The 17,211-nt window shown below is 44.4% G+C and overlaps 1 protein-coding gene across 2 annotated transcripts; it reads left to right on the top strand.

The window, feature by feature from the left end:
* The first annotated feature begins 1,538 nt into the window (after window positions 1–1,538).
* On the top strand, window positions 1,539–13,156 carry LOC115597182 (E3 ubiquitin-protein ligase TRIM8-like). Of its 2 annotated transcripts, none has more exons than XM_030442930.1 (7): window positions 1,539–1,843; window positions 2,428–3,016; window positions 8,478–8,573; window positions 9,915–10,148; window positions 10,297–10,328; window positions 11,659–11,774; window positions 11,879–13,156. In XM_030442930.1, exons 1-7 carry the CDS (start codon window positions 1,830–1,832, stop codon window positions 12,529–12,531), a joined length of 1,734 nt encoding a protein of 577 aa, XP_030298790.1. In that variant the 5' UTR covers window positions 1,539–1,829; the 3' UTR covers window positions 12,532–13,156. The 2 variants fall into 2 exon arrangements, with proteins under 2 accessions (XP_030298790.1, XP_030298791.1); XM_030442931.1 differs by having other exon boundaries at window positions 1,539–1,847.
* Window positions 13,157–17,211: the final 4,055 nt, after the last annotated feature.

The following is a 17,211-nucleotide window of genomic DNA, read 5'->3' as shown; positions in this document are numbered from 1 at the left end:
GTGATCCGTTTGAGTGGTCTTCCTGAAGTGGAATACCAACTGGGCAATGAGAGCAACTGTCCCAGGGCAACAAACCCTGAGTTGCCCTCTAGTCCTAAGTTCACTGCGTGTTATCGTTATCGCCACTCGAACACGAAGGCGCCTTTAACAGATGTCCTCATTGCTGTGCTGATGGACTCTGTATCAGATATTATACACACATATTGTGACCACATAGTGCATATTTTATAATACATTGTTCACATCAAATGACCAGAAACCAACACAAATTAAGCATTTTTGTAACATGGGAGTGCTGTTGGCCCTGCATACATTGCTTCGGAGGGCATTAGATGGAGATGTCAGTAAGATCTTTGCCCCAGGTCCATCTAACACAGGGATGCCCAAGCTTTTTCCCCTCGAGGGCCAAAACTGAAATGTCAGGGTGGGTCACAGGCTAAAACTTAACACCTACTGTGTTCTATTGTTGTGCATTGTATTGTATTGTATTGTATCAGATGCAAAACGGTATTAAGATCCCTAATTACCTAAATTAACTGATTTCCTGCTGGCTGTGGTCAGATTATGAAAACAATTAATAATTAGGGGTTTTACATATCTATTGAGCAGTTACCTTACCAAAAGTAAAACAGCATGCACAGCACTTGATCAAATATATCTTTTTAAAACAATATAAATAAAAGATAACAAAAAAATAAGATGCTTTATTAATGCCACAATGGGGACATTTACATTGTTACAGCAGCAAAAGGCAACAGAGATAAGCATCAATAAAAAGCAAAGAATACATTAGTATAAAATAAGATACGATGATTAAGAATACTATAAGTAATGTAAACGAAAATTAAATAAACACCCAGCAGGCCAAATCAAGCCATGGGGCAGACCAAGGTTTGGCCACGGGCCCTGCTGGGCAGCTCTGCTCTGACAGATTAATCTAGTTAGTAATTAACGCTTAGCAAAAAGACAAATCGAATGTCTGGCTGGGTGTGAGAAAAAAAACACAAACCACAGAGTTATCAGAGATCTGTTCTTATTGGTGGCTTACAACTCTTGTATAGTTATCAATTATTAACAAAACTATAGCAATCACTAATATAGCCGTATTTGTTCAGCTACAACGTTTAAATAGGTTAAAAAGGGGTGCTCTGTTAGAAAGGGGAACCCAAAATGCTTTGTCCACACAAAATGCAGGCGGTCACACTGTCTTGAAGCCTGCATATTTTTTCCATGTGTGATTCAGTGCTCCTCCTCATGCAGTCACCCTCTCATGGGCCCCTCGGGGCCTCTAACCCAGTCATCCAGCCGGCACTCCAGTTTACAGGAGCCAGTGGTGCACAGGATGACAGGTCACACACACACACACACACACACACACACACACACACACAGAATGTCTCCTGGTCATTTAACAATCTCTCCGGTAGAGTTTGCTGTGGCTGTTCTCTTCCCCTGCCTCTCTGCCTCTCTGCCGCTCTGGCTGCCTGGCTGCCGGCCTCCTCTCGGCTCCTCCCCGTCTATTTATCAACTGTGTGACGGGTCACGTTATCGGAGGGGGGCAGTCGGTGTGAAAGCACTGAGTGAGCTCCCAGCCGACGAGTCACACAGTCTGCCCGCACTTGCCATTAAATATTCGTCAAAAGAGTTGACGGGAAAGCGAAACCGGTCGAGTAACAGCCGGGAATCTGATTTTAAAAAAAAAAAAACCCCGGTGTTTAGCGGTGAGCCGGACAGACTGCTGTAATCTACCCGGAGGAGCTGGATCTCATCGCGGGGCTGGATGCGCGAAGCTTTACGGCATTATAGGTGCACCGGAGTGTGCCGACGACATGGAAAATAAATAGTTGGTAACGCTGCTTTTCTATCACAAGAATACGTGTAATGTGTTTAATTTGAGTGGCATAACGCTTTAATGAGAGTGGGCATGAGTGTCGTCGTGTTAAATTAAATGTCAGCGGCGCTCGGTGTGATGTTTAATACACCGAGTCCCGTTTCAAGCGTTATTCTGGAGCAAGTTGTCACTTGCTCTTCAACGCCACTGCCTGTATCGTCCTGTTGTGAATTCCCCAAACGAGCCACATATTATTCTGTCATTGAGCGTAATGTGAATTGTTTTTTATTGTGACAATAGTTTTGAGTTTGTTGTCGAAGTTTCACTCTTTTTTCCTCTTGACTGAATCTTACCTGCTCCTCTCAAGTCAGCTAGTCGTACCCTGCTAATGCTCCTGTAGCTAATTGTGTTATTGTAATAAACCTGTCATACGCGTTTACCTGTGGGTTAGCTTGCCCACATCTTTCTGCGCAAGTAGAGTAGAAATAAGCCTGGTTTTCATTACGTCTATGTCTGTGGGTTTCCCAAAAGAGCACAGAAATCCCATATTTAGAGAGTAATTCTCAATTTTGCCCCTTTCTGTCACTCCCCATCAGTTTGGATCCGTCTGAAGACATGGAAGCAAGTTGGAAGAACTGCTTCGAAGAGGAGCTCCTGTGTCCCATCTGCCTGAATGTCTTCGAGGAACCCATCCAGCTGCCATGCAAGCACAACTTCTGCAAGGGTTGCATCTCTGAGGCTTGGGCAAAAGACAGCGCTGCGGTCCGCTGTCCCGAGTGCAACCATGACTACGACCAGAAACCCACACTGGAGAAGAACTTCAAGCTTGCCAACATAGTGAAGCGCTTCAATGCCTTGAACACTGAGAAAGTCCCCGCTGTGCTGCACTGTGTCCTCTGCAGACGAGGCCCCCCGCTGCCTGTGCGGAAGGTCTGCCTGCGCTGTAAGGAGCCCTGCTGCCAAACTCACATCCAGACGCACCTACAGCAGCCGTGTGCAGCCCCGGGACACCTGTTAGTCGACGCCGAGGAGCTGAGCGCTTGGACCTGTCCCAGTCACGAGGAGTACAGGCTGCTCCACTGTGAGGAGGAGCAGGTGGCTCTGTGTCCGTTCTGCTGCATCTCCCACTGCACTAACCAAAGACACACAGTCTGCGATGTGGATACCCAACGCATACAAATGCAGGTACATAAATCGCACACACACACACACACACACACACACACACACACACACACACACACACACACACACAACACGCTCCCCCTGCCCGCCTGTTCACTTGAATTATCAGCTGACTGTCAAAAGATTTGATAGATGCACTTTCTTCGAGTGATCTCTTCTTTGAATTTCAATGAAGCAAACATTTCTTTCAGGTCATCAGTCTATAAAGGCCTTCTTTCTTTGCCTCTTCCTTTTTATCCTATCTGATGTGAAGAGACTGGACAGGTGAAAGCCACCACTCGGGGTGGATGCACACACATGCATGCACACACATGCATGCACACACATGCAGACATACGTCACTGACTGCTTTTAACCTTGATCAAACCACACATTCCACCCCGCCACGCCTTCACATTAGGCGCCCTGTGCCCTCCGGTAAGTGCTGTGATGCAATCTGCATCCACCGGAAATGATGACCCCGGAGCAGTGGGGGTGGATCCACATGTAGTTTGTTTATGTTAGCTACCATGATTGTTTTTCAGGTTTAGTCCATGAGGAAATGCACACTGGCAAGACTTTAGGGACTGATAAAAGAACTGACCGACTGTCGTTGAGATGAAAATTTGGCGATATGTGAAGACAAGTTTGTGTTTCAACCATTTGTAGTGAAATGCTCTGGGAGACGAGGCTAGATTCTACATCATGTGTGTTAATATAACTGACAACAAATGACTTATGATGTGTCTTGGCAGGGTTGACCTCAGGATGCATGGAGGAATGTGTCCCGCATGAAGCCAGCGTGTCATGGCGGTATTTCTTTTCCTCATTAGTTCTTTACTGTTTTTGAGTTCGCTCTCCCTCCACAAGCCTAATGTAAGTGGCAAGGTGCGAAAAACAACCGCCCACGCTGCCTTATACGCATTTCTTCCCTGTTCCTCCCCATCTGTGGAGGGGCGGGAGTGAGAATCAGATTAGTTTTAGCATCTGCCGTGTTGCGGTCCTGTTGATAGGTTCGGTGATCGTATTATTCCATTCGGGAAGGTTGCAGACGGGTTTTCTTTCCAGTGTGAACATCACAAAGTTCTAAATCTGTTCAAGTCCTCGGCGCAAACTGTTGCTCTGCTTCGGAGCTATTATTGGGACAAAAGATGTCTGTTCAGCCCTTTCCACAGCTGCTCTCCCTACACACACACACATGCACACACCCACCCATCTTTCTTTTCTTTCCCTACTGTATGTTCACAGGCTAAATGGAGTTATCCAGGAGTCAGAGGTCCTGGCTCTTCTCAGATTAACACTGTCCTTGCTGGGGTGCACTCTCTCTTATATGGATAATTGTGGCAAAAGGCAAAAGTTAGGCTTCCTGTACGCTGGGTCATTTGCTGAAGTTATTTGAGGCCTGAGTGGCTTCTCTCCATTACTTACTGAAAGGTTGTTCTCCTTGACAGAGCTATGGTTCTATTTTGGTAAAAGGATTTTAAATTCCCTTGGCAGCACTCATGTTGCTTTTGGGATAAACAAAGAGGAAACATTCATATCTTGGTTATGTTTGGCTCTCACAGGAGCATTTTAGAGTAACCTTTTGCAAGCAAGCTTGTAATTTCAAGATGAGAAAGGAAGAGTAATATAATAGTAATGTCGTCCCTGGGACAGGCGGAGGAGGAGCCCTCCCACACAACCTCACCTTGGTTTTCTCAGGCACCTCAGCAGGAAACCGTCGCTCATGGAAGCTCTGCCGTCTGCAGTTTCTTGTATCTGGGCTGGAGTGAGTCAGTTCCCCAGAATGCAGAGGGCAGTCCATTGACATCAGACGTGGGGAATAGTTGTCAGTTGATTGTGAAAGAGGCTCTCTGTTCATTGAGCCTGAGGCTCCTCATTTAAACATGAGCTTCCTGGCAACCCGCGGGTGTCTGGATGCCTAAATAGGACAGTGGGGAAAGTGATCATTGGCGGGTTTAATCTTGATAAAGGTAGGCTTTCACGCTGCTACAGAGAGATCAGCAAGCAGACAGTTCCCTCCTGTCCCCTTATGCTATTTCAAGCACACAAGAAGACAAGAGGGGAATTGGAGGAAACATGACAAATGAGGAAGACAGTTGTTGAGCAGGAGCATCCGTGCACAGAAAAGCTGTTGCCATTATGCGAAGCCGAGTTACATAAAGTCAATCATGCTGCGATTAACCCAACAAAGTCTTCTCTCCTGTTTTTGTCAATACAAAAGTCACACTAAATGTATAAAAGCATCGTGTAAAGACGGTGATCATGAATGCAAGAGTGCTGTCTAAGAAGTTCTTAAATGTTGTGCACACAGGACATAAAAAACTGGATGAAATGTATGTTGTTGCCAACTGATCTTACAGGGCAGAGTCAGTTGTTATGGTTGATATCAGATTGTTTGAAGAGGACTGTTTAACTGAAGCAGCTTGTGTAAGCAAGATGTACTGTGGAGATGTAGTACAGGTGTGTTTCTAGCCAACAAAGCTAAAGATTGTCTAATTGTGTGTGTCTTTAGGATCCTGACAAACCTGATGAATGCTTGTATACGAAAACATTGGCTTTGATGCATCGTTTAAATTGTCTTGTAGTCTTCCTCTCCTCTTTTATTGATCAATTTTCCCAAAGATGAACTTCACCAACTAACAAAAACCACAGCACTGTGTGCACGTGTGTCCTCATCATTGATGTATTAAGTAGAACTAAGCATGCTATAATGAAACGGCCAACCTGTCACCAAACATATCTTATCACAAACATATCAGCCAGCACAGCTGGTCCTAATAAATCCACAATCGTCATATGAATGATGAAGAAATGTGATACTAGCATTACAAGGAATTACTCATCATAACATTGCTGTACAGTGCCATCAGTGGTCCAAAACTTCACCTAAACAAAAACGTTGCTCACCACCAAAGTTTAAAACAACATGTTGGAATTTGCTATTACCTCCAATACCATTGAAAGGTCATTTGATACATAAACCAATAATAACTGGTAAGAAAGAAATAATACGATTTATGATCAGTCTTCAACCAACACACAGATGTATTTTTTTTCAAACAAGTTGATAAGAGTTGGTAGGAGTAAGTGGAACGTTTCTAAGCTCGTCTTGCTAAGCAAGTGTAGATATCAACTGCATCCCTCAAACTTAAAATTTAACAACTTACATTTATTAAATGCATGCTTGCCACCCCAGCACCTTTATAACTAGGCATTTTATGACATTGGGCTTGCTTCAACAGCTCAGACTAGTCCCCATCTCTGGTGCTCACACTGTAAAGTATTCAGTATCACTAACCACAAAGTAAAATGCCTTCATGATTTCCCAAGTGGGACACCCACTAACACTGACAGTCAACACTGCAACATGGAGACAGATTTTAATGCATGATCATGTTACTGGAAATGCACTTAAAGCAGCACTGATCAGTATTGTTATATGAACGACAGATCAAATGACTGTGTAATGTGAGTGGAGCTGCTTGGAGATAAATCAACACAGAATTATCACCCATCCCTGAAGTTCCCGTCCTTCGTGTCTTTCAGGTGATAGTTTAAGTCTTATGTTCTCATAGTAACTTTACAGATTTGATTCTAACTCAGCGCTCTCATCAGCAGCATTTCCCGTCAGAGCTGGCAGCTCGACAAAAAGCTTTGATCAGCTCAATGTACACTAGCTGCCCAGCAACAAAAGGTGACGTACATTTCGTTGTACAACCCTGCATTGTAGAATGACGATTAATTGAACCTTGTGAACCTTTTATGTCTTTTGCCGACAACATGGTATCTGACAACATGATAAGAAAGGTGCCTGCGTTCGTGACAAAAACTACATAGCACGCACGGTGAAAAGGCTGCGTTAAGGCACAAAAAGTACTTGGAGAAGTTCGGAGATTTTGTTCAAATGAATACACTAATAACTCGGTTTCGTTAAAATGTGGAGTATTGCATTTCGTTCTCTCTGTACTTGTACTGTGCGCAATGACAAAGTTGAATCTAATCTAATCATGGGATTGCTTAGAGAAATTGGTGGACATACAGTTTTTTTCTTCTAATCCAATTGTGGAACTTTTGAGAACACCACAGTGGATAAATTCACGCACTCATAAGCCAACCACTCAGATAACATGTTAGACAGTAAATATAGTGCACTATAAAAGGAATAAGGAGTGTCGTGTTGTTAGTACTTTCATTGCCAATTGTCCAAAGAATGAATGATAATCAAAGTCTTGATTTGTGAGACATGAACAGAAGAAGACAAACTTGTTCTGCCTTTTCACAAGCAACACAATCGTCGCACTTGTCCATATAAAAATACAAATTTAAAGAACATGCAAACAGTTATGTGTAGATAATGTTTTGCTTGTACACAGGCTTCTTGCTGTTTTGTTTTGAAGCTAGATGGACTGTTGGAAGTGTTCACTGTGGTATAGTATAATGGCCGGGCAGTTGTTGTACATAAAGACTCCATGAGTGTTGTAAGCAGCTGAAGAGGCCTGTTGCTGTGATACCACAATGTAGCTACCCTGAAACTCGCTCACTAGAGACCGCAGGAATGTCCTCATTCTCCCTATCTCTTTTTCGCTTCAAACTTTCTCTCTGTTGGTTTCACCCTCTTTTTCTATGTCTTTCTCACTTTTCTTTCTGTCCGTTCTTGGCATGTGTGCAAGCAGAGCCCCACAGCACTTTGCCTTTCCTGCCGTTCCCTTTTCTTGCATGCACACCCATGCGGAGGGAGAGAGCCGACCCCTGCGTTATGCACACAGACATGACAATCTGTCACTGACACAGAGGCCAATGCAAACAATGGGAGCAATGCATGTGGCAAAATGAGAAAGCAGAGAGGGGTAGAGAGAGACACCCCCGCTTCTTGCTCCCTCCTGCTCCCTCACATACACATTAGCTCCCACATATAAATACATACACAAGGCTTTGTTGCCATGACAGCGGGTTCCCTCTTATTTGGGCATGGTGCCTTTTCCCATGCAGAAACAGTTCATTAAAAAGCGTACCTGCCCTCCCCGGTTCCCAGTTAGCTGTCAGCCTGTGACTGCAGATTGATTTCCTTCTCCTGCAGTAAATGGAGAAGGATTATGTTTACTGGCTCTTTTTACCAGCTGATTCAGCCCACAGAGGAGGTAGGCCGGTCCCAACAATGGACTTCACTTGCTGTTGCCCAGTCGCTGATAAACTTAGAAACATTCAGAGATGGATTTGTGCAATCTTTCTTGCCTTTGCTGCTGCTCCCCTAATGGATAAACGCATGTGGTTGTCGCTGGCAGCTGTTGTTTCCTCCGTCTCATCAGGATTGTGGAGGAGGTTGTCTTAGTGACTAATGAAAAGCACCCAGGTTCGCTGAGGTCACAGCAGAGCCCTGAGTTTTAACACACAGTGCGCAGTTATATATTTATTTTACTCTCAGTGCATTGTGTTGTGGTCCATCTGTCTAATCCATCTCTCGCATGTCATCTCTCCACAGGCCATGCTAATGAGGCAGCAAGACAGACTTGAAGGTCGTGTTCAGAACATCGATGAGCAGCTCACCAAGCTGGAGTCAAACAAGACGCTGATGAAGGTACAATACGACACAAACATCGTGTATGCTTACATTCTGAACTTTTGTCAGCACAGCCCTTTGTCATCATGTGGGGGTTTTTGTGCTGTAATTTTTGTCTGTGCTGTGCCATAATGAAATGACCCCGACTTTTGTTCGCTGCTGGAAATTGAAAAGAAAATGTAATTCATCTCTGGCTCTGAACGGATAGTGCATTAGGGGGGAAAATGCATTTTACAAATGACTTTCTGAATTCAGTCCTGAACAAGAAAGTGATAGATTCCACAAAATGAAGAAAAAATGTACTTCGCATCAATTCACTGCTCTTTGTCGATGAATACTCCTTTTTGCAATCCAAGGTTTTAAATTCTGCTGAATGGTGCTAAAGGTGATTTATGTAGTTCAAATGCTCGTGTTAATGAATTACAGTTATCCATAAACCAGGCAATGGTGTTAGCTATAATTGGAGCGCCAGGTATTCAATATTCCTTTTCGGGGGACTCAAAAGAGATCTATTAAAGACAGAATGGTCAAACTTGAGGAAATCAAAAGTATATTGTGTTTATGGCTGCAACTAACAATTATTTTCATTGTTGATTATTTTACCAGTGCCCGACTTGATGTCTCAAATGTCTTGTTTTGTCCACGACCCAAAGATATTCAGTTTACTGTCATAAGTAAAGAAACCAGAAAATATTCACATTGAAAGGCTAATGCTACTGCATATGTTAAATAAATAGTATAAAGCCTTTTGTGGCTCTAGAGGAAGCTGCATGTAATCTCATCAATTGCTGCAGTGATGTCACTCAGTGGCTAAGTTGCATTTTGGGTAATGTAGGCTCCAAGTTTTGAAAAGGAAGAAGAACACTAGAATAGAAATGGCGATATCTCTGGTTCTGCTGTATGAATTTTGATTTGTTGTCAATAACAAATGCCACAGTGTTATAGGAGTGCATTGCTAGACCAGTGGCTGGCCTCTCAAAACCTAATGCCTGCATTTCCCACAATGCAACATCCACTGAGTGACATCACTGGAGGCCCAAAAGGCTTACTCCTTTTGTCTCACATGCAGTACTCCCCAAGACCTGTAAACATACTTTAATGTGAACAATTAGTGGAGTAAAACTTTGAGAAGCAGGAATCAGAGAATTTGGACTTCTTCATCCTTAAGAAAGTCATACCGATTGACATGTTAAAACAGATGCAGCTTGAATTTTGACAAGATGAAAGCTCCTCCAGAGCCACCAAAGACATTACACAGCTATTGTCATTTTCTTCTTCTCTCCATTGCTAATAACCTGACTTTAACATGTAAAATAGGTGGCTGTAATTGTCCTTGTGCATGTGTCCCCCCATCCACAGGACGCAGTGTCTGAACTGAAGGAGCGTGTGAGAGCCCAGTACCAGAGGATGCACGCGCTGCTCGAAGCGAACCAGGCCGAAACCGTGCAGATGCTGGAGAACACTTTCACCGTGTACGTGAGGAAAAACTCCCAGCAGGTTCTGCAGCTCAACGAGAGGCGGCAGCAAGCGGAGAAACTCCTGAGCTCAGTGCAAACGTTCTTCCAAAGATCAGAGAGCATTAACTTCATGAAGGTACAGATCTGCACCTCTCTTTCCATGTCTCCCACATCCGAATATGTCTGTGCAGCAATGGAAACACACATAAAGATACACCAACTTAAAGTGTTTGACAGTATACACAGTATAGTGAGTGCCTTGTGTGTCTTGTTGTCTTTTTCAGAACACAAAACCTTATCAGCTGCTAATGGACAGGTGAGCATTTATATTTCTTTTCTGATTCACCCCATTGTTTGCTGATAGTATTTAGTGTTTAGGAGCTTGTCACCTTGTTGCTTAAATGAGAATAGCTAGTCCGCCTTCGAGGTCAGTCCACCGTAACGGGCTGGGCACACTGGATGCATGTGCAGCACTGCTGTGTGGCGTTACCTCTAGCTTTTCATTTCAGCATCCACGTTAACAGGTTAGACCGGCCCCACTGGATGCATGAGTTCTGCGTCGCTTCACCAAGAGATTCAGAGTCTTGCTTATTTTTACCGCGTCATGAGCACCGTCCCATTATCTACATTCATAATGTCTGTATATGTAGAATATGTCACAGATATGAAGACAATACACGCAACAGGTAAACTGTAGTTGTTCTTCCTGTACACTCTTTGTTCTCGCTTTCCCACCCTCCCTCTCTTTCCCTCTTACGCTTTCCCGCTCTTTAAACGGGGGGAAAAGGAAAGTCAAGTTATCATATTTGGTGTTAACTATCAAAGTCAAACTCCATGTAAACAGATAGGGCAGGCAAGAGCCGTGCTGCTGCAGCAACGCTACCTAAGTTAGCACAAACACGCGAGTGAGCAGCAGCAGCAGCAGCAGCTCAGCAAAGCAGAAGCCACACACGAAACAAGCATCCTGTGTGGCCAACCTGTAGGTGAGCCTAAGCCTAAATTGTGGCTAAGTTCAGGGCTAACCCATTTTACTTAAATTAGCAAGCAAGCAAGGAACAGGAACTTGGCTTTGGTCTTGAGGGGTTGTAGACTTCGGGGCTATAACGTTACTGCTGACTTCATACTCACCGTCACACATGCTCTCTCTATATCTGTCTTTCTCTTGACTGATACTTTCCAAAGGAATACACATTGCACACATTACAGCCCACAATATAGGGCCGTTGGTCTTGCACGAGGGTATGTACTTTTGTACCGCATCGGTGGAAACCGTGGCTTTCATGCACGCCCATGATGCACTGATTCTTATTCTGCTGTCATTAAGCATTAAAAAAAAAAGTATATTACCTACCTAACTGCAGTTAAATATTCAATATTTCACCTGTGTTTTAAAACCAGAGAATTGTCAATGCAAATGTTACCTTTGCAGAGAACATGATTAAATAAAGAAGAATGTGGAATTAAGCACAAGTTCTATTCCTGTTATACGCATAATCCTACTCTAACTAGGAGAGGTTTATAAGTCACTGTTGTACGTATTGTACTGCAAAATGCTTCTCCACCAAGGGTGCAAGAGACTTATTGAATCTGGTCCACGGTATTTTTGTGTGTCTGTCTCTTTATACCACATGTATTTCTTTTCTAAGGTCAAACTCACACCTGACTAGTGCCATCCCTCCACTCAGAGTGGGCCAACTACACTCTCATCACTTGCTATCCGAACTCTCAACGCGAGAAAAGAACCTGCGGAAAATGCTGGAAGGTAAGAAAAAAGTCTCAATCACTAGATTAGAATGAGCAAAAACTGTATTTTAAGATATTTAACAACAGTTTAACTGAGATGTAACTATTGTTTCCCTTCCTCAGAGCCGTTCAATGAGGCACCCATTCTTGAGATTGTGCAGTCTCACAGCAACTCTGCTGGCTCCCACATGGGCACTAGTTCAGGACTACAGAAGAGGAAATACAGCATGGCTTTCTTGGATAGTAACACAGCAAACTCCGCCTCCCAGGATCCTCCACCGTTGCTCTACAAAAAGCCCTTTCTAGCTGACCAGAGCCATCGTGCTTCATCCATGTATTCCTCCGAAGGTCTCTCCCAGAATCCTCACGCTGGCCCCGGCCACAGCCGACTCCTTGACCCTTCAGCCCATCACATGGTGGGTCTAGGGTCCAGCTCCAGCCACCACTCAGGGACCATATTCTCCCCCTCCCACTTCCCTAGTGGAGGTGCCTCGCAACAAGCCATGTTTGAAGGGAGGAAAGTACTGATGTGCACTCTGAATAACTGCTGCTGCTCCGGGGCCCCCGCTGCTCGTGCCCGGCCTCCGTACCCAGCGTCGGACTCCTTCCCCTCAATGACCTCTCAGGAGTTTCCCCCACACGCCCCGCTGCCTGCGAGCCAGCCACTGCAGCATTTTCCCTTGAGGGGGCTGATGGAAGCCTCACAGACAGCCAGGCACCCTGACTTCTACGGGCTGTACAGCCAGCCTTCAACCAAGCATTATGGGACCAAGTAATAAACCACAATCAGCATTTTGTTCCGTTGTATTAAATCAGAATTGGCCTCAGAATTTCCATGTTTGCTTTTTCGTTCCCTTCCCCTTAGATCCAGAGATATATCTGTGTCTCCAACACGCCTTCATGATGTCTTTATTCTGAAATGTACTTGACCCCGTTTTGGGAAACCATGTCCTGTTAGCTGTGGTAGCCCTGTTTACTTCCTGAATCAGTGACAGTTGTAACGCTCTAATTTGACGATACACGTTTGAACTTGTATTTATTTTCTGTTTCAATTCGACTGGAAGTGCTAATGTGAATAACGTAGTCTTAAACCCATTCAAGCAGTGAACTAAAGAAACAACATATCCTTCATCCCGAGTCCTGACGCGGGACTCCAGAGACTTCAGTGCCTAAAAAGACTGTTAACACGCTCTTATTATACTTGCAAGTTCCTAGGTCTTGATTGTTTCCTGTTTGCGGCTGAAAGCATGCAGGGAGCCTCTCCATGCACTCCAAAGTCCACGTGGCTTTAGAAACACACTGGACTACAAACGCTTGTCAGGTTTTTAATGAATTTTTATACAAGATTATGAATAAACCAAAATCAGTGGAAAACGTTGAATAAACAAGCATATTAATTTACCCTTGGTGTTGTATTTTAACAGCTCTCATCCAGTGACAGATTGGTTATTTTTACCCTCATGTTTGATTATAGTTTGTGCTCTGTTTGTACTGAGAAGCACATTTGTTCAGACTGAGGTTTTACAGTTCGACTCCCTGGGTTGCAGTTGAAATGTCAGAGCTTCCTGTAAAAAAAAAAAAAAAAAGGAAAAAGAAAAAACGAGCCATTATTGCAGTGCATCCCACCCTGCAAACTCGCCCACGATCTGCTCATAGGTTAAATGGAAAAATGAGACACTGGGTGAGCACATGTTTAAGAGGAGGAATCTCCGAACACAGCGGAGGAGGGTTTGGACGATGATTTGTTCCAGACCGGGCCACAGCAGGCCCATTATCTGCCAATTTAGGACAGTTCACTTCCTTGTCAACATCCTGGTTTCGGGCAAAATCTCCGTCTCATCCCTCTTTGTCTCATTATTGGAGCTTGTTGTCAAGTTAGGTCAGAGAACAGGAATAACTGATGAGCAGCGCCTCCCTCCCCTCCCCTCCCCTCGCCTCTGTCTCTTCCTCTCCCGGGGTATCATTTGCTGGGGCTGGATGTGGAAGAGGAGGAGGAGGAGGAGGGTGAGAGCGGCAGCAGCGGATGATATAAGCGCAGAGTTTTAATGAGGGCTGGGACAGCATAGTCATCTACTTATCTGTCACTCACGCTCCTTTCATCACCCTCCCACCCCACCGTCAGCGAGACGGCGAGGGGCGGAGTGGAGGGCTGAGAGGGAGGAGAGGGGAACGGGTTGGAGGGGGGAGTGAGGTGCATCACTTATTTATGGGTTATAAAATGTCCTGCCCTCCTGTTTTGTTCTCTCTTTTCTTTTGTCCGGCTTGATTTTTTTTTATTCATCATTTAAATTCAAGAGAGTGAATACTGAACTGTATGATTTCTGCTCTCCACAGAACCCCGGCCCCCTTTTAGCTGCTAATGCAGGCCGAGCAGTAGGAGGAGCTGAGGTTTAGTAAGAGTGTGGCATGAATCTGACATTTATTGTTTAGTGAGTGTGTGTGTGTGTGTGTGTGTAAGCCTATTAGCATTCCCCTTGAGCACAGTTCCTTCTGTGTGTGTGTGTGTGTGTGTGTGTGCGGTATTAATAAAACATACAGTAGATATCCTGAAGGAGGCCATACCATTAATTTAATCCGTATAAATAATTTCAGTCAAAGCAGGAGTTTTTACATCAACCGTGACGTTTTTGACCCCAAAAACATCAAAACTATGGGTTTTAGATGTTGGACATGACAGAATTCAGTTTGAAAATAGTTTGAAAAAGACATTTAAAAAAGAGAACATTTAGGTTTTGAAAGATTTCTTCGGCAAAATTGTATGTCAGACCTCTACGCACACACAGTATTGCTGATAATCAATCTTACCACATATTGGCACAAACATTAAGCTTGAAAAGAGGTGCTCCGCTCTGTGTGTGTCTCGTGTGCAGGCTCGGTGCAAGTCAAATCCTGTTGTATGAGTGAATGTGTGCTCAGGTGTCAGTGCATAATTAGCCAGTTATTGTGTGTTTCCTCATATATGTGCAGTGGTAGGCCCCCCGTGTGTGTGTGTGTGTGAGAGAGAGAGAGAGACCTCGGTGGGGTTACATACAGGGTAAAGGGTGATGCACTTGACAGCTGTGCTCTGTTGTGGCAGGTGTGTTTGAGCTGTATATGCATATAACAGTACAACACGCCCCTGCCTACAGGACGAGCTGTAGCCTGTAGTGTGTGTGTGTGTGTGTGTGTGTGTGTGTGTGTGTGTGTGTGTGTGTGTGTGTGTGTGTGTGTGTTTCCAATGCATGGGGAACTGTCAGCTGTTGTGCAGCTGTTGTTTGTGTGCTTTATCTGGTGACTGGAGGTACTGTTGGAGGTGCAGCGGGCACTGTCTCTTTCTGTCTCTCACACATTTTCTTGCCCAGCAGTTTTTCATCTTATACAAGACTATATTTAAGTTTGATGAAATATTGATACTTGCATCCTAAGACGTCGGTAAAAGCTCTGCAACTTTTGCATGGCAGTCAAAGAGCCGCTGCTGCTCAAACAGTGATATTTTGCAGACCACCATCATGCCTTGAAGAAAAAGTCCTCCTCAGAACAGCTCTGATATAGGCGCCAGTCACTTTGAAAGGAAGACAAGGGCTTATTTAAAGATGCAACATTTACACATCGGCCACTCGCAGCTAACTGCTCTTAGCTAGTTAGCACAGTTAGCCAGGCAGCTAGCGGGTCTGGACTGGGAGCTCGGAGCACCGAGGGAATGCTGTTGTTTAGGACGCTAGGTGAGGCGAGGCTAGCTGGTTAGCATGCTAACTCAAGGAGATATCTTCGATGCATAAATGTCTTAATGTCAAACTATTATTTCTTCACCTCTGTAAAGCAAATTTCTTAGAACACGTCAACCTAAATTTCTTTCATATCGCACCTTTAACTAATCAAGCAGCATCAATCGGTTGAAAGCGAGGATCGAAAAATAAAGAGAGTTTCAGATTCAGAGAGGTACTGGACGTATGAAAACACTTGAATGCAGAATAACTCCTGGAATGCACTGGACATCACATACTGGTGATATATAGCAGCTGAAGAGAATCTGAGGGTGGAGTTTCTCCTCCCCAACGCAGGCCTTTGCTGAATATTATTGACATAGTCCCAATACATTTGCACAGCTTGCAGCCTGCAGCTTGCGTAACCGTCCCGTCAGTTCAGTGGTGGATGTGAGAGGTGGCTGACATGGCAGCATTAAGCCATATAGCATGTGGATTTAATGAGCGGCTATTAGTCCGCACACACGCACACACACACAGACGTCGTCTTAGCAGACCTCCCAGTAACACTGACAGGAACCTGGACATATACAGCATAATGCATACAGAGCGGCTATTCATCAAGCATGCAGAATACTAACCTTCATCTGATAAGGCCTTTGAAATCAGTGCCAAAACTCAAATCCAGGATAGCAGTGAACACACACACACATACACACACACACACACAGTGCAAGAACATCAAAGAGCCGTGGCCGATGTGTATTGATCTCCAGGTCTATTTTTTCACTGGTGGAAATCGTTGTAACATAAACCAGTCCCACTGTCGAGGTTTAAGCTGAGGGGAAACAGGCAGCTCTAAAACAATATGTATACAGCAAATGAAATAAGCAAAGCCAGGAAGGGTGTGTGTCAGCGAACGCGTGCACGTGGAACTGTGAGCTGTATACATGAACACGGCTGGCAGGATGAAAAGGCCAGTTTTCAAATGGGAAGACAAAGTGCTTCAGCCGTTGCCACAGTAACTTTGGTCTAATCCAAGAGTGACACATTTGAGGGTCAGATAATAAAATAAATTTTCTCTAGTGCTGCACTTACAAGTGGAAACTTGAGCTCATGGTTATTTGCTTTATTATTCAGATTTTCACGGTTTTGCCCTTCTCTTCTAGAACATTTTAGAGGATTGTACCGACTGCATGTAAAAAAGGGTATTTATATTTTACCCCACTTCCTGACTCTAGAGGAGCAGGAGAAACTACAAAACATAGTGACTGTACCTGAATTACACCAAGATGAGGTATATGTGAAAACATTTTTGCACAATTGAGGGGTTAATTTGTGTGTGTGTGTGTGTCTCTGTGTGTGTGTGTGTGTGTGTGTGTGTCTCTGTGTGTGTGTCTTTGTGGAGAGAGAAAGAGAAAGAGAGAGGGAGAAAGAGAAAGAGAGATTTACTGTCTGCTCATGATGACGAGCCAGCAAACAGGAAGTTGTTTCCGGCAGCCAGGTATTTACCAAAGTAAGGTCTGCGCAGCGGCTCAGATTAAGTGCTTTAAGTGGCACTCGGTAGAAGCTGAACGTGCTCGCCTGCCACGTTGTCCGGCTTTTGCATGGCTTTGGGGCGGATAAAACTCAACAGAGCGTCTGAATGGAGCGAGAGCAGAGGGAAGCAGTGGCAAACAGAAAACACAGAAACAGTCAAAATCCCCCAGACAGTCAGCTTTCTGTACAGAGCAGTCGCTGCACATGCAGGCGCTAGAAACTCCCCAACATTGC

This window comes from Sparus aurata, chromosome 15, assembly GCF_900880675.1.
Source record: "Sparus aurata chromosome 15, fSpaAur1.1, whole genome shotgun sequence".
Classification (NCBI taxonomy): Eukaryota; Metazoa; Chordata; class Actinopteri; order Spariformes; family Sparidae; genus Sparus; species Sparus aurata.
The sequence above is the reverse complement of the archived record's forward strand: the minus strand, read 5'-3'. Positions and strand labels throughout refer to the sequence as shown.